The sequence below is a fragment of the Triturus cristatus genome, chromosome 5_2 (genome assembly GCF_964204655.1).
Source record: "Triturus cristatus chromosome 5_2, aTriCri1.1, whole genome shotgun sequence".
Classification (NCBI taxonomy): domain Eukaryota; kingdom Metazoa; phylum Chordata; class Amphibia; order Caudata; family Salamandridae; genus Triturus; species Triturus cristatus.
Genome location: NC_140588.1, coordinates 1043364217 through 1043378619, shown reverse-complemented (window position 1 = coordinate 1043378619; position 14403 = coordinate 1043364217). Strand labels below are relative to the sequence as shown.

At 44.2% G+C, this 14403-nt stretch overlaps 1 protein-coding gene across 1 annotated transcript in view; it reads left to right on the top strand.

Moving 5' to 3' along the window:
- The window catches only part of LOC146829640 (relaxin receptor 1-like), a 1041377-nt gene that overhangs the window by 450922 nt on the left and 576052 nt on the right, over positions 1-14403 (top strand). The window contains exons 2-3 of the mRNA XM_085608325.1: positions 1965-2111; positions 8286-8375. Coding sequence (XP_085464451.1) covers positions 1965-2111; positions 8286-8375 — 237 coding nt within the window. The remainder of the gene's footprint in view (positions 1-1964; positions 2112-8285; positions 8376-14403) is intronic.

Below are 14403 nucleotides of genomic sequence, written 5' to 3'. Positions count from 1 at the left end.
CACCATCCCAGTGGTGACCCACCCCATTACCTCAACAAGCATTAAAAAGGGGTAAACCTGCCTTGGTGACACATGACCCTGACTGAGAATCTCCTACTGACCATAAAGTATGCACCTCTATATCTTAAGGGCTAGCAGTCTGGGGTCTTCACCTAAGCGCAGCAGCAAGAATCCATGTTTACGCACACTTTAGAATGACGCTACTCATCACCTTGGTTGATCGTTTGAATGCATTGCAATTACAGCCCCTAAGGGCATCACAGATGAAATCACAGGAATACGCATATACAGCCAGACACCCTAGCAGGACTGTCTGGCAACATAGCCCCACTTGCACCCCTTTTCACACATGAGGGTGACCCCCTCCTCTGGGGGCCACCAGGCACCAACATGGCAGATTTCTTCGTGCTGGGGGGGGGGGAAGGGAAGACTGCGCTCCTCCAGCAGCTCCCCCAGCACCTTTTCACAAGTGAGGGTGGCCCCCCTCCTCTGGGGGCCACAAAGCACCAAAACGGCAGATTTCCAAATGCCTGGCGAGGCATTATGGGGCGCTTCATGCTCCTCTTTACCAGCCCCAGCCACTGGGAACACTCTCCTCCGCCCTCAGGGTCTCCGATTCAGCAGGGTGCTGTCTTCACTGGCTCCCTGCGCCAGCCTTTCGCCAGGCTCTCCTTCTGGGCCTCTCTTCTCCCTGCGTGGAGGCCCCTGCTTCTGTGCACCAGTCCTGGGCTCTTCTTCTGGTGCTGATAGGGTCCTGGGGGCAGATAGAGGGTCTCTCCTTCCAACTGCCCATTGCGCCAGGCTCCAGCACCTTCACCCTCAGCAGACCACACCCCAGAGAGACCTTCTCTGCCTGTGCAAGCACTTTTTAAAAGTTGAGTAGGGGGCTGGCAGGAAGTCTCTGTTGGTCCTATCAAACAGCGACACATCACGTCCCTGCCCCTGCTCCCTCCTTCTTGTCTAGGGTTTGTTAAAAATGGCGTCGTCCAGTGTTTCTAGCCACATGGCCTCTGAAACCCGACTCCTTCCCTCCTTGGTGCAGCCTGGTGCCTGGCACCTAGTGATGGATGAGTCTGTAGCCCCACCCATCATCTCTTCATGGAGAGGAGGCCCTCGCTTGTGGAAGAAAGGTTATCAATCCATCCAGCTGAGGTCAGCCCTCAGCCTGAGTCTGGTCATGGCTGGCTCAGAGAACTATGACAGTTCTGGATGACCCAAAAGCAGTACAAATATGACTTTGGACTCTGCAGAATACTTATTTTCACATTCGCTACATTGGACTTAAGTGCGTGTCTGGAATCTGTAGGCCTAATGGAAGTTAATCTAGCCATGGGCCCCACATTCCCATAGGGGAATAATGAAGTGAAAACACACTGACTTTCCCTGGCATGTTTCTTTCCAGGGTATAAAGCCTATTCCACGTCACCACCCAATACTGCATAAGTCCTGCCACACCATTCACTTTGTAGCTGCTCCTGGACTGCGCACGCTAGGAATCTCCCCTGCGCAGCCCGTACACGTGTGCACACGCGTGTACACATGTGTCTGCATGTAACCAGCCCGGTTTCCCTTACTCCAGCTGCTGCGCAGTGGCCTGGTCAGGCCAGGGGAACACCAGTAAAATCCCCATGCAGTCTCTTACATCCTGAGTTCACTGTGGGTGAGTCCCAACTTATGAGGCTCCCCCACAGTAAAAGCTCAACAATTAGGTGCTCAAAAAGCGAAAAATCCGGGCGGCCCATAGTGTCAGAACCACCTTCTAACAAGGGTCACTTCAGTTTGGTCCGTGTCTTCCTAGATGGCTGCATCCCTCAGTCAGAACTTGTTTAGAGGATCCCCCACACCCGTTCCTCCCCTCCCGTGTACCCCCGCTCACCCCCCCCGCATGTATATGTCCTTATAGAGACGTCAGGTGTTCAGTTTTCTTCCTACCCGTTGTGACCTTGTTTTCCTTTTCTTTGCAGACTCGCTCCTGATTCCCACCAACCTGGACAGTGGAAGATGCCCCCTTGGACAGTTCCCCTGTGGGAACCTGTCCGTCTGTCTGCCCCAGCTCCTGCACTGCAACGGGATGCAGGACTGTGAGAACGGAGCCGACGAGGAGAACTGCGGTAAGGAGCTTTCTTTTTATTGTACGTAAAGCGCTGCGTGCCGCCCTGGCGTAGCTTCAAGGTGCTGGGTGTGTCAGAATGTTCTCATCTTTTTTATCGCCGTCATTTCGTTATCTCTCCACACATATATTATACGCAACAACCTCTCTTTTGCTCTAGATTTAATTCTCTTTTCTTCTTAGTTACTTCCTGCCCAGTATGTTCGATATGAAGCATGTTACTTATACTTCTTAACAGTAGTTTACTTTATTCTGCCATTTCCCCAAATCTTGTATCTATGTATGTTTGCATACCGGGCTTTAAGTGGGCCGGGTCTCACCGGTGCTGAGCAACAGCAATTTTTTAAAGGGGGCCTTGAAACGGGTCCCTATCGGGCTCTGTTTTGTGACCTGACACAGGCGATCCGTTTTTTTCCGGACTGCAGTGACACATCCATGTGCGCTAGTTACGGCATGACGTCATGCCAGGTGAGCGTTGTAGGGGAAGGGAAATCCTTTAAAGAGTAATTTTCTCTCTGGATTTCCCTTCTCTTTTTGAAACGCAGCAGCAGCAATATTGCTGTTGTGTTACCAGGGCTTTAAGTGGAAGCTTTTTCAATATCATATACAAGTCATAGTTGCTGCTTATTTATCTTATGCAACTAACAACTATTGATAAAGCCAATAGTCCTGACTTCTTGTAGGTATGATGTTACTTCTTGTATTATATATCTGGATGCAATGACAGAAACAGCAAAATACAGAAACAGCAAAATACAAGTCTGGCGGCACACTATGCTAAGCACAGATTTTTAGCTTATGTGTTTTAAGCCACACCCTTAAGAACATTGGCCACTCCCCTTTGAGAGACCCCCGAGTTTTTTCATCCCACTTAAAGCCCTGTATGCATAATGTATTTCTGTAGTGGGAACCTAGCCAAAAAGCAGCGGAGCGCTGTACAAGGTCAAAGACGAGCATACAGTCAGCGAGTGATAGTAGAGGTGCCAGGTTTGTGGACGGTCATTGCATCCGGATGTGGTGCTCTTTAAAGAGCCGCATCTTCAGACTCTCCTAAATCGGAGCAGCGAGGGGTGGTCCTGATGGATCCTGGGATCATAGATGGAAAGGGCCCGTAGCCTTGTTTTTCTTATATACACTTCTTAGTCTGCAGTCTGATGGTGCACTGGCTGCGGGTGTGCTGAAAGCCACCAGAGAGGTGAGCTTGTCTTCAAGATAAGCAGGGGTGGTGGGTGGGATGACTTTGCAAATGAACCGAGCTTTATCTGGCTGATGAGCCCTAACTAGGGCAAAATCGGTCCTGGGTATCTTGTGAACTGAAGAACCGGGATTTAAACCCAGCGGCGCAGGGGACACGCCCGAAGTCTTCGGGTTCACCTGTCTTAGAGTACAGAGACACGGGATTCTTCTGGTGACATCAAAGATCAAATTTATTAGCTGCAGCCAGTAACAGAGCTCTTAGAAGTACAACACGGTGTATGTTCTCAGGAGACTGCTCAAACAAAAAGAGTGGAGCATCGTCTTTTATGCCAAAAACCACGTTCCTGGCTAGCATCAATTACTTACAAATTTGACCAATCAGAGGATGACATTTACAGAGGCATCACATAACGACAAACCCACTTTCAGTTACCCAGCCCATCGCCAATGACAAGGTAAAAATCCAGCATTCTTGCTCGAACAGGCTGGACGGGCCCGTCATAAAAGACCTCAACCCAAATCAATAATTAGGCCATAAGGCCATAAAAGGAAGGAGCAGAAACAGATGAGAAGCAAGATAGAGGGGTGTGTGCGTGTGCCATAGAATCAATAATGTCCTGTTCATTGATCTCTATCTGACCAGCTGCTTAACAAGGACCTGGCTCAACAAGTTTAGCCTCGGGCAACAGGGTCAGTTGACTCAGGTCAAACAGGAGTCAACACGAACTCAAGCTAAGGTGTATGCGTCCCTAGAGGCTTGCTTGGCCAGTCATCCTGTAGTCATTGGCTTATGTGAGGGCAACCACAAAATGGCGGTTATGCACAAAATGAAACCCAAGGGTTCAGACTAGATCGTCAAATACACAGTGAAATCATCGGTGTAGCATGACGAAAACACTCATGCACACCGCACTTGTCATTCGCGGTTCGCTGACACCAAAATCATCACGATACGACAACCTTCATTGAACGGGTTCAGAATTCACGGAACCACAGTACTGGTTAAGGGAGGACCTGGCCTGGCAGCTCGGGCTGAACTGTTCCCATTGGAGCAGTGTCAAGACTGATTTGCAAATAGCTGAGTTCAAACTCTGTGTACAAGATAACGATGGGCTGGGATACCCCAAGTAATTACCAGTGGCTGAGTTTAATTCAAGCATTACTTCCATCATTTTTCTGTATACTTTAGTGTGTCATCCTAAGCGGGTCGGATATGCCCTGACGTTGTAAAAAGCATACTGGGCCAAGTTATACCTGGCTGATGAGCCCTAACCAGGGTGGGTGAAACCTGTCCTGAGTTGCTTGTGTTCTGGTTCAGAAAGGACCTAGCCAGGCAGCTCGAGCTGGACTGTTCCCACTCGAGCAGGGTCAAGACGGATTTGCAAATGGCTGGGTCCAAACTGAGGTGACATGGTGAGCAAAAGAACGATGGAATAGGATGCAGCCCCAGTAATTACTCGTGGCTGAGATTAATTCAAGCATTCCATCCATTCTTTTTTTGTATACTTTAAGGCTTTGTAAAGGATTCAGATGATGGTGCATGTCAGCAGTGGGAGCCACTGGAGTTCTGTCAGGACTGGGGTATTGTGATCATATTTTCTCAGGCCTTTGATGAAACATGCTGCAGCATGTAGGATGCCCTTAAGGGGCGCCAGTGTGGAATCTGGGACACTATGGTGCAGACGGTAAACACCATCCAGATTCAGGAGCACGAGAGCTTGCGCAGCAGTTCTGAAGTCACATTTTTGTAGAAAGGTTTTCACTTTCTGTATCAAAGCGTCACAGTCCTCTTCTTTGAGCCAGGTTGATACTGTTCCTTGTTTGTGGTTCTTGGCAAATAAGGACTACTGTCATGGTTGAGTTGAGCTTCAGAGGGCCATTGGACCTCCAGGTCTGGATGATGTACAGGGAGTGTTTGAGGCGTTGGATATCTGAAGCAAGGGAGAGTTCCAAGCCGAACTGGTGAATCTTGATGCTGTTATCTATCAGTGGCTTCATATAGAGGGTGATGATGACAGGAGACAGTATGGAGGCCTGGGGGGACTCCAAAGGAGATGTGGATCTTTTGGGGCCTGGAGGTGTCCATGTGAACAAACTGGTGTTGGTTAGAAAGGTAGGAGGCGAGCCAATGAAGGACATTGCTAGTGAATCCCATTTGAGACTCCAGGGTGCGTAAGAGGATGGAATGGTCAATATTGCCAAAGGCAGCTGAGAGGTCCAGCAATGTCAAGAGGCAGGGGTCACCATCTGTGAGGAGTAGGGCACTGTCAATGATGCGTAAAGTAGTGGTGTGAATACTGTAGCATGATCTGGTAACCATGCAGGAGATGGTGAGCACCCCAGAGACATCTTTGATAAAGGATGAGGGCAAGTATTTATCTTCACAAGAACTGACGTTAAGGAAGTTGAGTATGTTGTTAAGATATGAGAGGGATAGGGCTGTAAAGGCTGACCCATGTGGCATGCTACATTAAGGGGTGGGCATAGGTGATGATGCAGGTTTTGTGTTGTCGATGTGCTGTTGGATCGTCAGTATATTTTCACTGAAGCAGAGGTTGATGGTATTGCACTTTCCCGTGGAGTAAGAGAATAGATCAATCTAGCAGGCGGCTTGATAAAGTGCTTTGTTGTTGTGGAAAGCATTTTGCATCGCTTGGTGGCTTCAAAGATGGTGTTGGTGACATTGGCAGTACTGGGTGCTGGGTGATGCACATGATTTTATCTCACCTTGTTTCAGTGGATAAAGAGTTCTGGCCTAAGGCCCGTTCCAACCCTAACAGCCCCAACCAGGTGATGCTGTTGTCCTTGTCTGCTCGGGCAATTGGACACCCTGAAGCGTCTTCCTTTGCTCTGAAGAGTCTTCCTTTTCCATCTTTTAGCTTGCCCTTCCTTCCTTCTACTTTTCCTTCTTAACTCCCAACTTCCTGTCACTCACTCGGTTATTCTATTATTTCCAAATTCAGTCCTTATATCACTCCAGCCCTCATTTCTTCTTTACTTTCCCCACTTCCCCGGATGGTACTTTCATCCCTTATAAAAATTCATCCTCTCACATTTCCTTTATTTTGACTTCATTTTTCTTTCCTTGCCCCTTACCTCCCCTCCTCTCCATTCACCTCCTCCTCTCCCTCATGCCTTCCTTCATTCCTTTGTCCTTTCCTTCTCCACATAATATTCTCTTTCCTGTCTCTTCACCCTTCCCTTATTAACTCCTTTCTTTTGTTTGTATCTGCTTTACCTCCTGCCACCCTTTTCTCCCTACTTTTTCTCCCTCACTTCCTTCCCATCATTCTGTCCTTGCAACCTCTTTGCTTCCCGCTCCTCCTACATTTCTTTCTTACTACCCTTTTTCTTCCTTCTTAAGTTTCTCCAAACCTTTATTGATTCCCTCTGTCCTTACTTCATCCCTTCTTCTGAGCCCCCAGGAGCCTAATCACTAATCTGTGTAAACTGTGCCCTTGTAGGAGTATAATTCACTACTGTTTAGGGATGCATGCTCATTCCTCTACTACTCTTACACTAGGTGTACGTCATATATGTGCATTTTTGTATGTTTACATGTATATTTGAGATGGAAGCGTATTTTTCTAACTCTGTCATATTTCAATGAACATATTGCTAGGATAAGCAAAATTGTGGATTTTCAACTTGTTTTCCACTGCACTGCCTTCCCTTGGATTAAAGATTTTTCCATGAATGGCACCTATTACTTCAAACTTCCTAATATAACAGGACTGTCTGGCACACTGTCCCACGTTTTGCACTGCTCTTTCTAGTAGCATTTGGGTGAAGTCAGATGCCCAGATAAGGGTAAGACGTGGATGACTAGTTGTGTGAACATCACTACACTTGGGGGCTTGAGGAGTTTTAAGGACCTGCGTAAGCTAACTCCCCACCAAATTAATGTCACACAAGAAAAGAGCTACGGGTCCAGATTAGGAGGAGGTTAATAAACTGTTTGAATATAATATGTCGTGCAAGAAAGGGGGTTTCCCTTTTCAGGACGGTTCCCCTCACACACCAGAGGTGTCATGTTTCATCATAGGGATGCCTCCTCACACGAAAGACCTAGTCTGCGTGGGCTACAACCTCCTCTCTACAAGGGAGGAGCACAGGAATGTTTTTATTGAGTCAGGCGGGGTGTACTAAACCCCTGTGAGCTTGGTGTGTGTGTAAAAAAAAAGAGTGCAATGCTGTGTTGTGAGAGTTTAAAACTGGCTACAGGGTTAGCTATATCATAACTTTATTCGGCTACCCGGTGTCAGGATTAAAAACAGTGAGGAGCTGATAACACAAGTGCCAACATTAGAGACAAATGTGTGAGTCACTAGACCAACATGTTTCGGCCAGAGGTACCTGGATAGTGTTGCGGCCTTCGTCAGGGTCAGTTTGTTCAGCTACTGCAGAGGTTAAGTGCAAATACGTGAAAAAACATGAAAAACATGTGAATAAATCAAAAATATAAAACTGAACCAGTAATATTGGCTGTTCAGTATGTACTGCATACAACCATGGTGGGTTGCGCAATTCACTACGTCTGTCTCGGCTTATTAGCCATGTGGTACGTGCACCAAAACCACAGGTTCGTGGATCCTTTGCTAAGAGCACGTCCGGGGGAAGCAACACTATCCAGGTCCCTCTGGCCAAAACATGTTGGTCTAGTGACTCACACATTTGTCTCTAATGTTGGCATCAAAGGGGCCGCTCAGCCTGCAGTGCTAGATCAGGAACACAATAAAGAATGGTTTCAACCTTGGTGGCCTTCATTGGTGAACTGCATCAGGAGCCTCATGACACAGCGGCTCAGGGCCCACATACTTCCATCAGTATGACACACCTCTGTGAAACACTTCAGTGGATGGCAAGTCATCTCTTAAAGCCCAGTAGTGCCTGTGTTCATACGCGAGCGGGATGACTCTTGAAATAAACCCTACCTGTTTCCTGCATTACACCATTCATTCTTGTTCTCTTTTTACAGTGGATGACTCAGGGTGGCCCCAGCTCTTTGATACCATTCAAAGGAACCGAGTGAGCAAAGAAAGACGCGAAGAGGAGACATACGACTGTAGTAAGTGTGCTTTGACTGTGAATGTCTTCTCTGTCAAGGTGTTGATGTACCCCAAAGCATTTAATGACGTGAATAGACCCATAGGAAGAGACAACAGGCAGGCTGTGCAGGTATGAAGTGGAATTAAGACACAGCAGCCTTGGTATTCACCGAGCCTGGCATTTGGGTGCACTGATGGCTGTTTATTTGATACACTTTGTCCCCGTGCACTTGTTTTTCCTTATAATTTGAGCATTGGTTGTTAGCACCCAGCTGCCACTGAAGCGGCCTCGCAGCACACGTTGGTTGTCTGAATGTGCGCAGCGAAACATTCTGGGTTTCACGAGGCCTTAGGAGGCCGGATGTACAGCCAGAAGAAGCTAGTATGTTCCAGTTTCAATTTAGTTTCTGACCGTGCATGCCATGCTGGACATGGCGTCACTTGTGTTTCACGAAAGAGCAGAACGCGCACAGCATGCTGTCACTGTGAGACAGAGTTGTGAGAAAGTAGTATACACTCATGTGGAACCATGCCAAATGAATGGTGGTTGGGGTGTGCAAGAGAGTTTGGGGAAGTAAGATCAACAGGGGACATACAAGGCAGGGCCGGTTCTAGGCATGGGCAGCACGGGCAGCTGCCCATGGCCTCGCACTCAGCCCACCAGCATGGGGCCCACACCGATGTTTGTCCAGTTGTTTCCCCACGGAAACACTAAAAGAAAGGTGTCTCTTTGCAATTAGGGTCCATGGGAGGGGTCCCTTTCCCGGGCCTCTCAGGGATGGTGTTGGGAGGCCTAGAGTAGGGAGACACTTCCTCTTGTCCCAATTACAAGGAGACCATTCACTGTGGGAGGCCCATTGTCCAGCATTTTAGCTCTCCCACAGTTTTAACTTTTAGCCCACAAGCGATTCTCGCACCTATGGGGCTGGTGGTGTGAGAATTGCCTGTGGGCTGAAAGTTAAAACTATGGGGGCGCTAAAATGCTGGACAATGGGCCTCCCGCAGTGTCTTTATATGGTCTCCTTGCAAGGGGTCGCTTATGTAAATTAGAGGGGCCTCGCACATTCCGTTTTGGCCCAGGGCCTCGCACATCCTAGAGCCGGCCCTGATACAAGGTATTGGCAGGCTGTGGTGTGAGTGTACTATGGAGAGCGACACACTGCTTGTCAATTAGTCTCTGGCGCTGGGGTTGATGTGAACATCCGACTGGGCATTCAAGAGATGTGCGGATGTAGTACATGTGGTGAAGGTTTTACTACACTACCTGCCTAGTACAGGGGGGCACCTACACCAAAGGAGGCCACCTGCAAATTGTACTGGAAGGGAATGGTTATTTGGGGAACAGACTCAAATTTAATCCTTTGTCTGGGGCAAGGTTTGATTGGGAAGTGAACAAAGAGGGAGAATATAAACAGAGGCCTTGATGGGAATGACCTTAGTAGTAAACCATGAGGATGTAAAGGCCTGAAGGGGATTAATCTGGAAGAGAATGGTCTTGAGAAAGGGTTCTGGATGAGAGTGGTCTGAAATGAATGGTCCGGATGAGAGTGGTCTAGAACGAATGGTCCGGATGAGAGTGGTCTGGAACGAATGGTCTGGATGAGAGTGGTCCGGTTGGAATGCTCTAAAGGTGAATGGTCCGGATGAGAATGATATGGAAGAGGAAGGAATGCTGAACATGGGAATGATATGGATGGTCTGGAACAGGGGACGTCGTTTACAACAAATGCGATACAACGCATTCCATTACAACACGGTTATTACAACGACCATGTTGTTACATCGCAAACCATTACAACGTAAGTCGTTACAGCGACTTGCTGTAGGGGGCGTTTCAACGACTTGCTGTAGGGGGCAGAAGGTGTTGGATTTAAAATCCAGCACCTTCTCTCCTGTTGCACAGCCTGGAGTTGGAATAGTAAATTATACTATTCCAACATCCAGCGCCCACTACAGCAAGTCATTGTAATGACTCGCGTTGTAATGGTATGCGATGTAACAAAACGGTTGTTGTAACAACTGTGTTGTAATGACATGCGATGTATCGCATGCGTTGTAACGTCACATATTCGTCTGGAACGGGACAGATCTGAGGGGACTGGTTGTAGGGAGGGTCTGGATACTGTTGGTATTAACAGAAATAGTCTGGAAGGGTTGTACTAATGAATAACGACCACCAGAACATCACGGTACAAGAATATCAAGGACAAATTATCGAGGGATGAAATATCGAAAGGTAAGTGCATATAGTTAGGATACATTTACTATTCCTAACTCCATATCTATGTTTCTTGAATGAATATATATATATATATATATATATATATATATATATATATATATATATATATATATTTCCAACAGTCCTGTGCCGCTCACAGCCTTGATCACATGACCCCCCGGTGGAAAACATGTAGAATTTATAGTAACACCCTGAATACATTGGTTACGTAGCGTTCGGCCAATTATAGAGCTAAACAAAATACTTCTAAATAAGAGTATAAATGTTGAATTCATAAACATTTAACTATTATTGTAAATAAATATTTCAAATATCATAAATATATACAAAAAATGTAAAAAGATATGAAGCATGTTAGCTATATACAAAGAAGTCTTTAAAAAAGCCTTTTTGTAAAAACTAATATAAAATCCTGTTTGAATTATCGCCAAGTGGCTAAATCAATGCTACATAATCACATGTATGAATCTTGCTCAAATTGAAATCCCTCTTCACGCAGTAACCAGAAAGATGATAAAATGCTAGTGCTAAAATCATAAATTGTGCAAAATTGTGCAAATAAATTAACTAACCATGAATAAAAGATATTAAATCCATATCACATCCAGGATAACAATTGTATAAAATAAAAATGTGTATATGTGAGCCATACAATAGCCAATGCTAAATCTATTTGCTCTAAACTAGTTTAAGAGTCTAAATTATTGACATTCAAGTTAAAATAATGTTTCATATCTTTGGCCACTTCAAAACATCATGATTCAAAAACATACACAACTAATCCCACATTAATTATTCATTATAAATTGATAATAATATACACTCTTGCAATTCCGCTCAGAAAACCATTAGTATATATTTTAAATACAGTACTCTTATAACATCTGGTTTTAAAATCTCATAATCCCATTAATCCTCTTCAATGATTATGAAGGATAAAGGAGCGGGAATAAAGAAATCCTCAAATGGAGATGACTTCTCTAATAAGGTAATGTGATACCTATCATACGGTATGATTCAGAAAGATGTAATTAGATTTCATAATTTGACTTACAGAAAATTATGGAGATCTTCTCCTGTATTGAGCCCTTTCTGAAATCTAATATCTAACAAGCGGATGTATTTAAATTCCAATTGCCTCAACTGTTTTTCTCTGTTATCGCCTCTCAGATTTTTTGGTACAGAGTCAATGACGAAGTAGCTTAGGTCATTCAAATTTTTATTGTGTACCAATTTAAAATGACGCACTACCGGATAACTTTTGTCGGAATTGACTGTTGCCCTCGCAGGATACGATTGAATACCTGTAATTTGGTACTTCCCACATATTTCATTTTACAGGTACATTCCAAAACGTATACTTCATAATCAGTGTGGCAAGTAAACAAACTTTGGATCTTAACAGGGCTAGGGTCAAATGCACTCCAATACTCTGTAGTGTTACTCTGTAGTGTTCATGCCAAATTTGCAGGCCCTATATGATATACATTTATGGAAACCTGTTCTTGTAGACAGCCAATTTGTAGACATTATCACCTCTGGACTTGATTTGATTATATATATATAAATACACACTCCCGCAACCTCCAGGCGGCGATGAAGGAGAAACGGACCCACGGAATCTCAGGCAAGATGTTATTTATTTACGATCATCTTCTCACAAAATGACATGTTTCGGGCTCAAAAAGCCCTTGTTCACACACGGAACTCAGCCTAGCTAGATGCTTTTAAACATGACATAGTGCACACCCATCTCCTCATGTTCCGTGTCACATGATCATAGGCATGGAAGGCAGACTACACATATTGCGAGCTTGGTATGGAGTTTGAATAAAAACTCATACTTTTAACTGCCCGAAATATTCTAAAACATACCTATTTTCCTTATTGTTGTCAACATAAAAACATTTCTGTATAAATACAATAAAATGTAAAACAAAATATATGTTTGGCATGAATTATGAGAATGCGGCATCTGTTCATTGACAAATGGTTAAATAATACAATAAATAAATGTGCAAACTTAGATATGAATTGCCCTTTATAGCAGAACACATCAATTAATGCTCTATTTATACCGCTTCCACATGCATGCAACATATGTCCTACATTGTTGTCCATTACAGGTTAAATCCTTAATGTTGACCATTAATCATAAGTAAAGTATGTTCTACTAAAACAGTTCCCTGTTAGGTGTAGATATATTTTCTCGGAGAGGACCCACTAAAGAGCATCAGTGCATAGCAGCAAAAACCAAACGTGCAAAAACGTGCTAAAGTGCAATTATACAACATATAATCCAATTAAAATGCATCAGTATGATATGTACAAATCTATATATATTAATAACAATAAAAAACACATTCCTGGTTAATATTGCTAAAATCATATAAATATCATAGCGAAAAATAATCATACTAAAAAAATGTACTTATAAAATCAGTTGTCTCAGCATATGAGATATCCAAATCATTACATCATGATTTAACGGTATTTGCTATCTTACATCCACCTTAGATATAAGTTCAAAAACATATATATATATATTCTGTTAATTCCTTTGCAAATTAATCCTGCAAAAACATCAGCATATCCTATATCTAAATTGTATTAATGAAATTACAGACTCAAAAACACTATCTGGAAACTAGAGAAAATTGTGCATATCCTCTGTATTGTTCAAGCCATTTGGCCACTTGCTGTCAAATTCAAGGATCATTCTGGTTTCTAACTGCCTTAGTTGGCGTTCTCTGTTGCCTCCACGTCGCAGTTTAGAAACAGAATCTAACACAAAATACGTGAGGCAGCTGACATCATTATTATGTACCCTTTTAAAATGGCGTGCAACCGGATACGCTGGATCACTGTGTAGAATGGCCCGCAGGTGCTGTAAAATCCTGACATGCACCTGTAGCTTGGTACTACCGATGTAATTAAGACCACGTGTGCATGTCAGGACATATACCGCGTATTCAGTTCTACAATTGAAGCTTCCCACAATAGCTATTTCTCTGTCACTAAATGGGGTAAGATAATGAGTCTTATTGGTGCCCTGCATGTGGAACATTTTCTGAAGCCCTGGGCTGGTCTTAATCACGTCTTTTCCTGTCTAGTCTCAGGGCTGCTTTTATCCAAAATTGTGCCCATACATCTTGCTCTCCTGAAAGTAATTAAAGGAGTCGCAGGCAAGCTGGTGCGCAAAACTACATCAGTGAGGACAATAGGCCAGTTCTTTTTGATTATGGATCTGATTTTCCTTTCCTCATTTTTTTCTTCACATAAAGTTACAGACACCATAAGTGGATCAGGGTTGCTGCTAGCATTACTCTTAAATAGACTCATTCTCGGTCGCATACTAGCTTTTTCCATAGCTTCATTCAACATTTTGTCAGTATACCCTCTAGCCTTCAGTCTAATCATAGTTTCATTCAAACAGCTAACAAAATCAGATTCAAGACTACAGATTCTTTTAAGTCTTAGAATCTCTCCATAGGGAATACTCGCTATGAGATGTTTAGGATGGGCGCTGCTTGCATGAAACGTGACGTTTCCAGAGGTAGGTTTTCTGAACAAAGCCGTTTCAAACTTGCTATCCCTGATATAGACTTTGACATCTAAAAATTCAATGTTTAGTTTATTAATGTGGGACGTAAAATTGAGATTTATTGAGTTGATATTAATGGCTTTGATGAATTCCAAAGCTTCCCTTTCCTCTCCCTTCCACAAAATAAAAACGTCGTCAATATATCTTAGATAGCACATTATATGTTTGTCAAACCTCTCACGCTGTTCTTGCTTCAGAACCT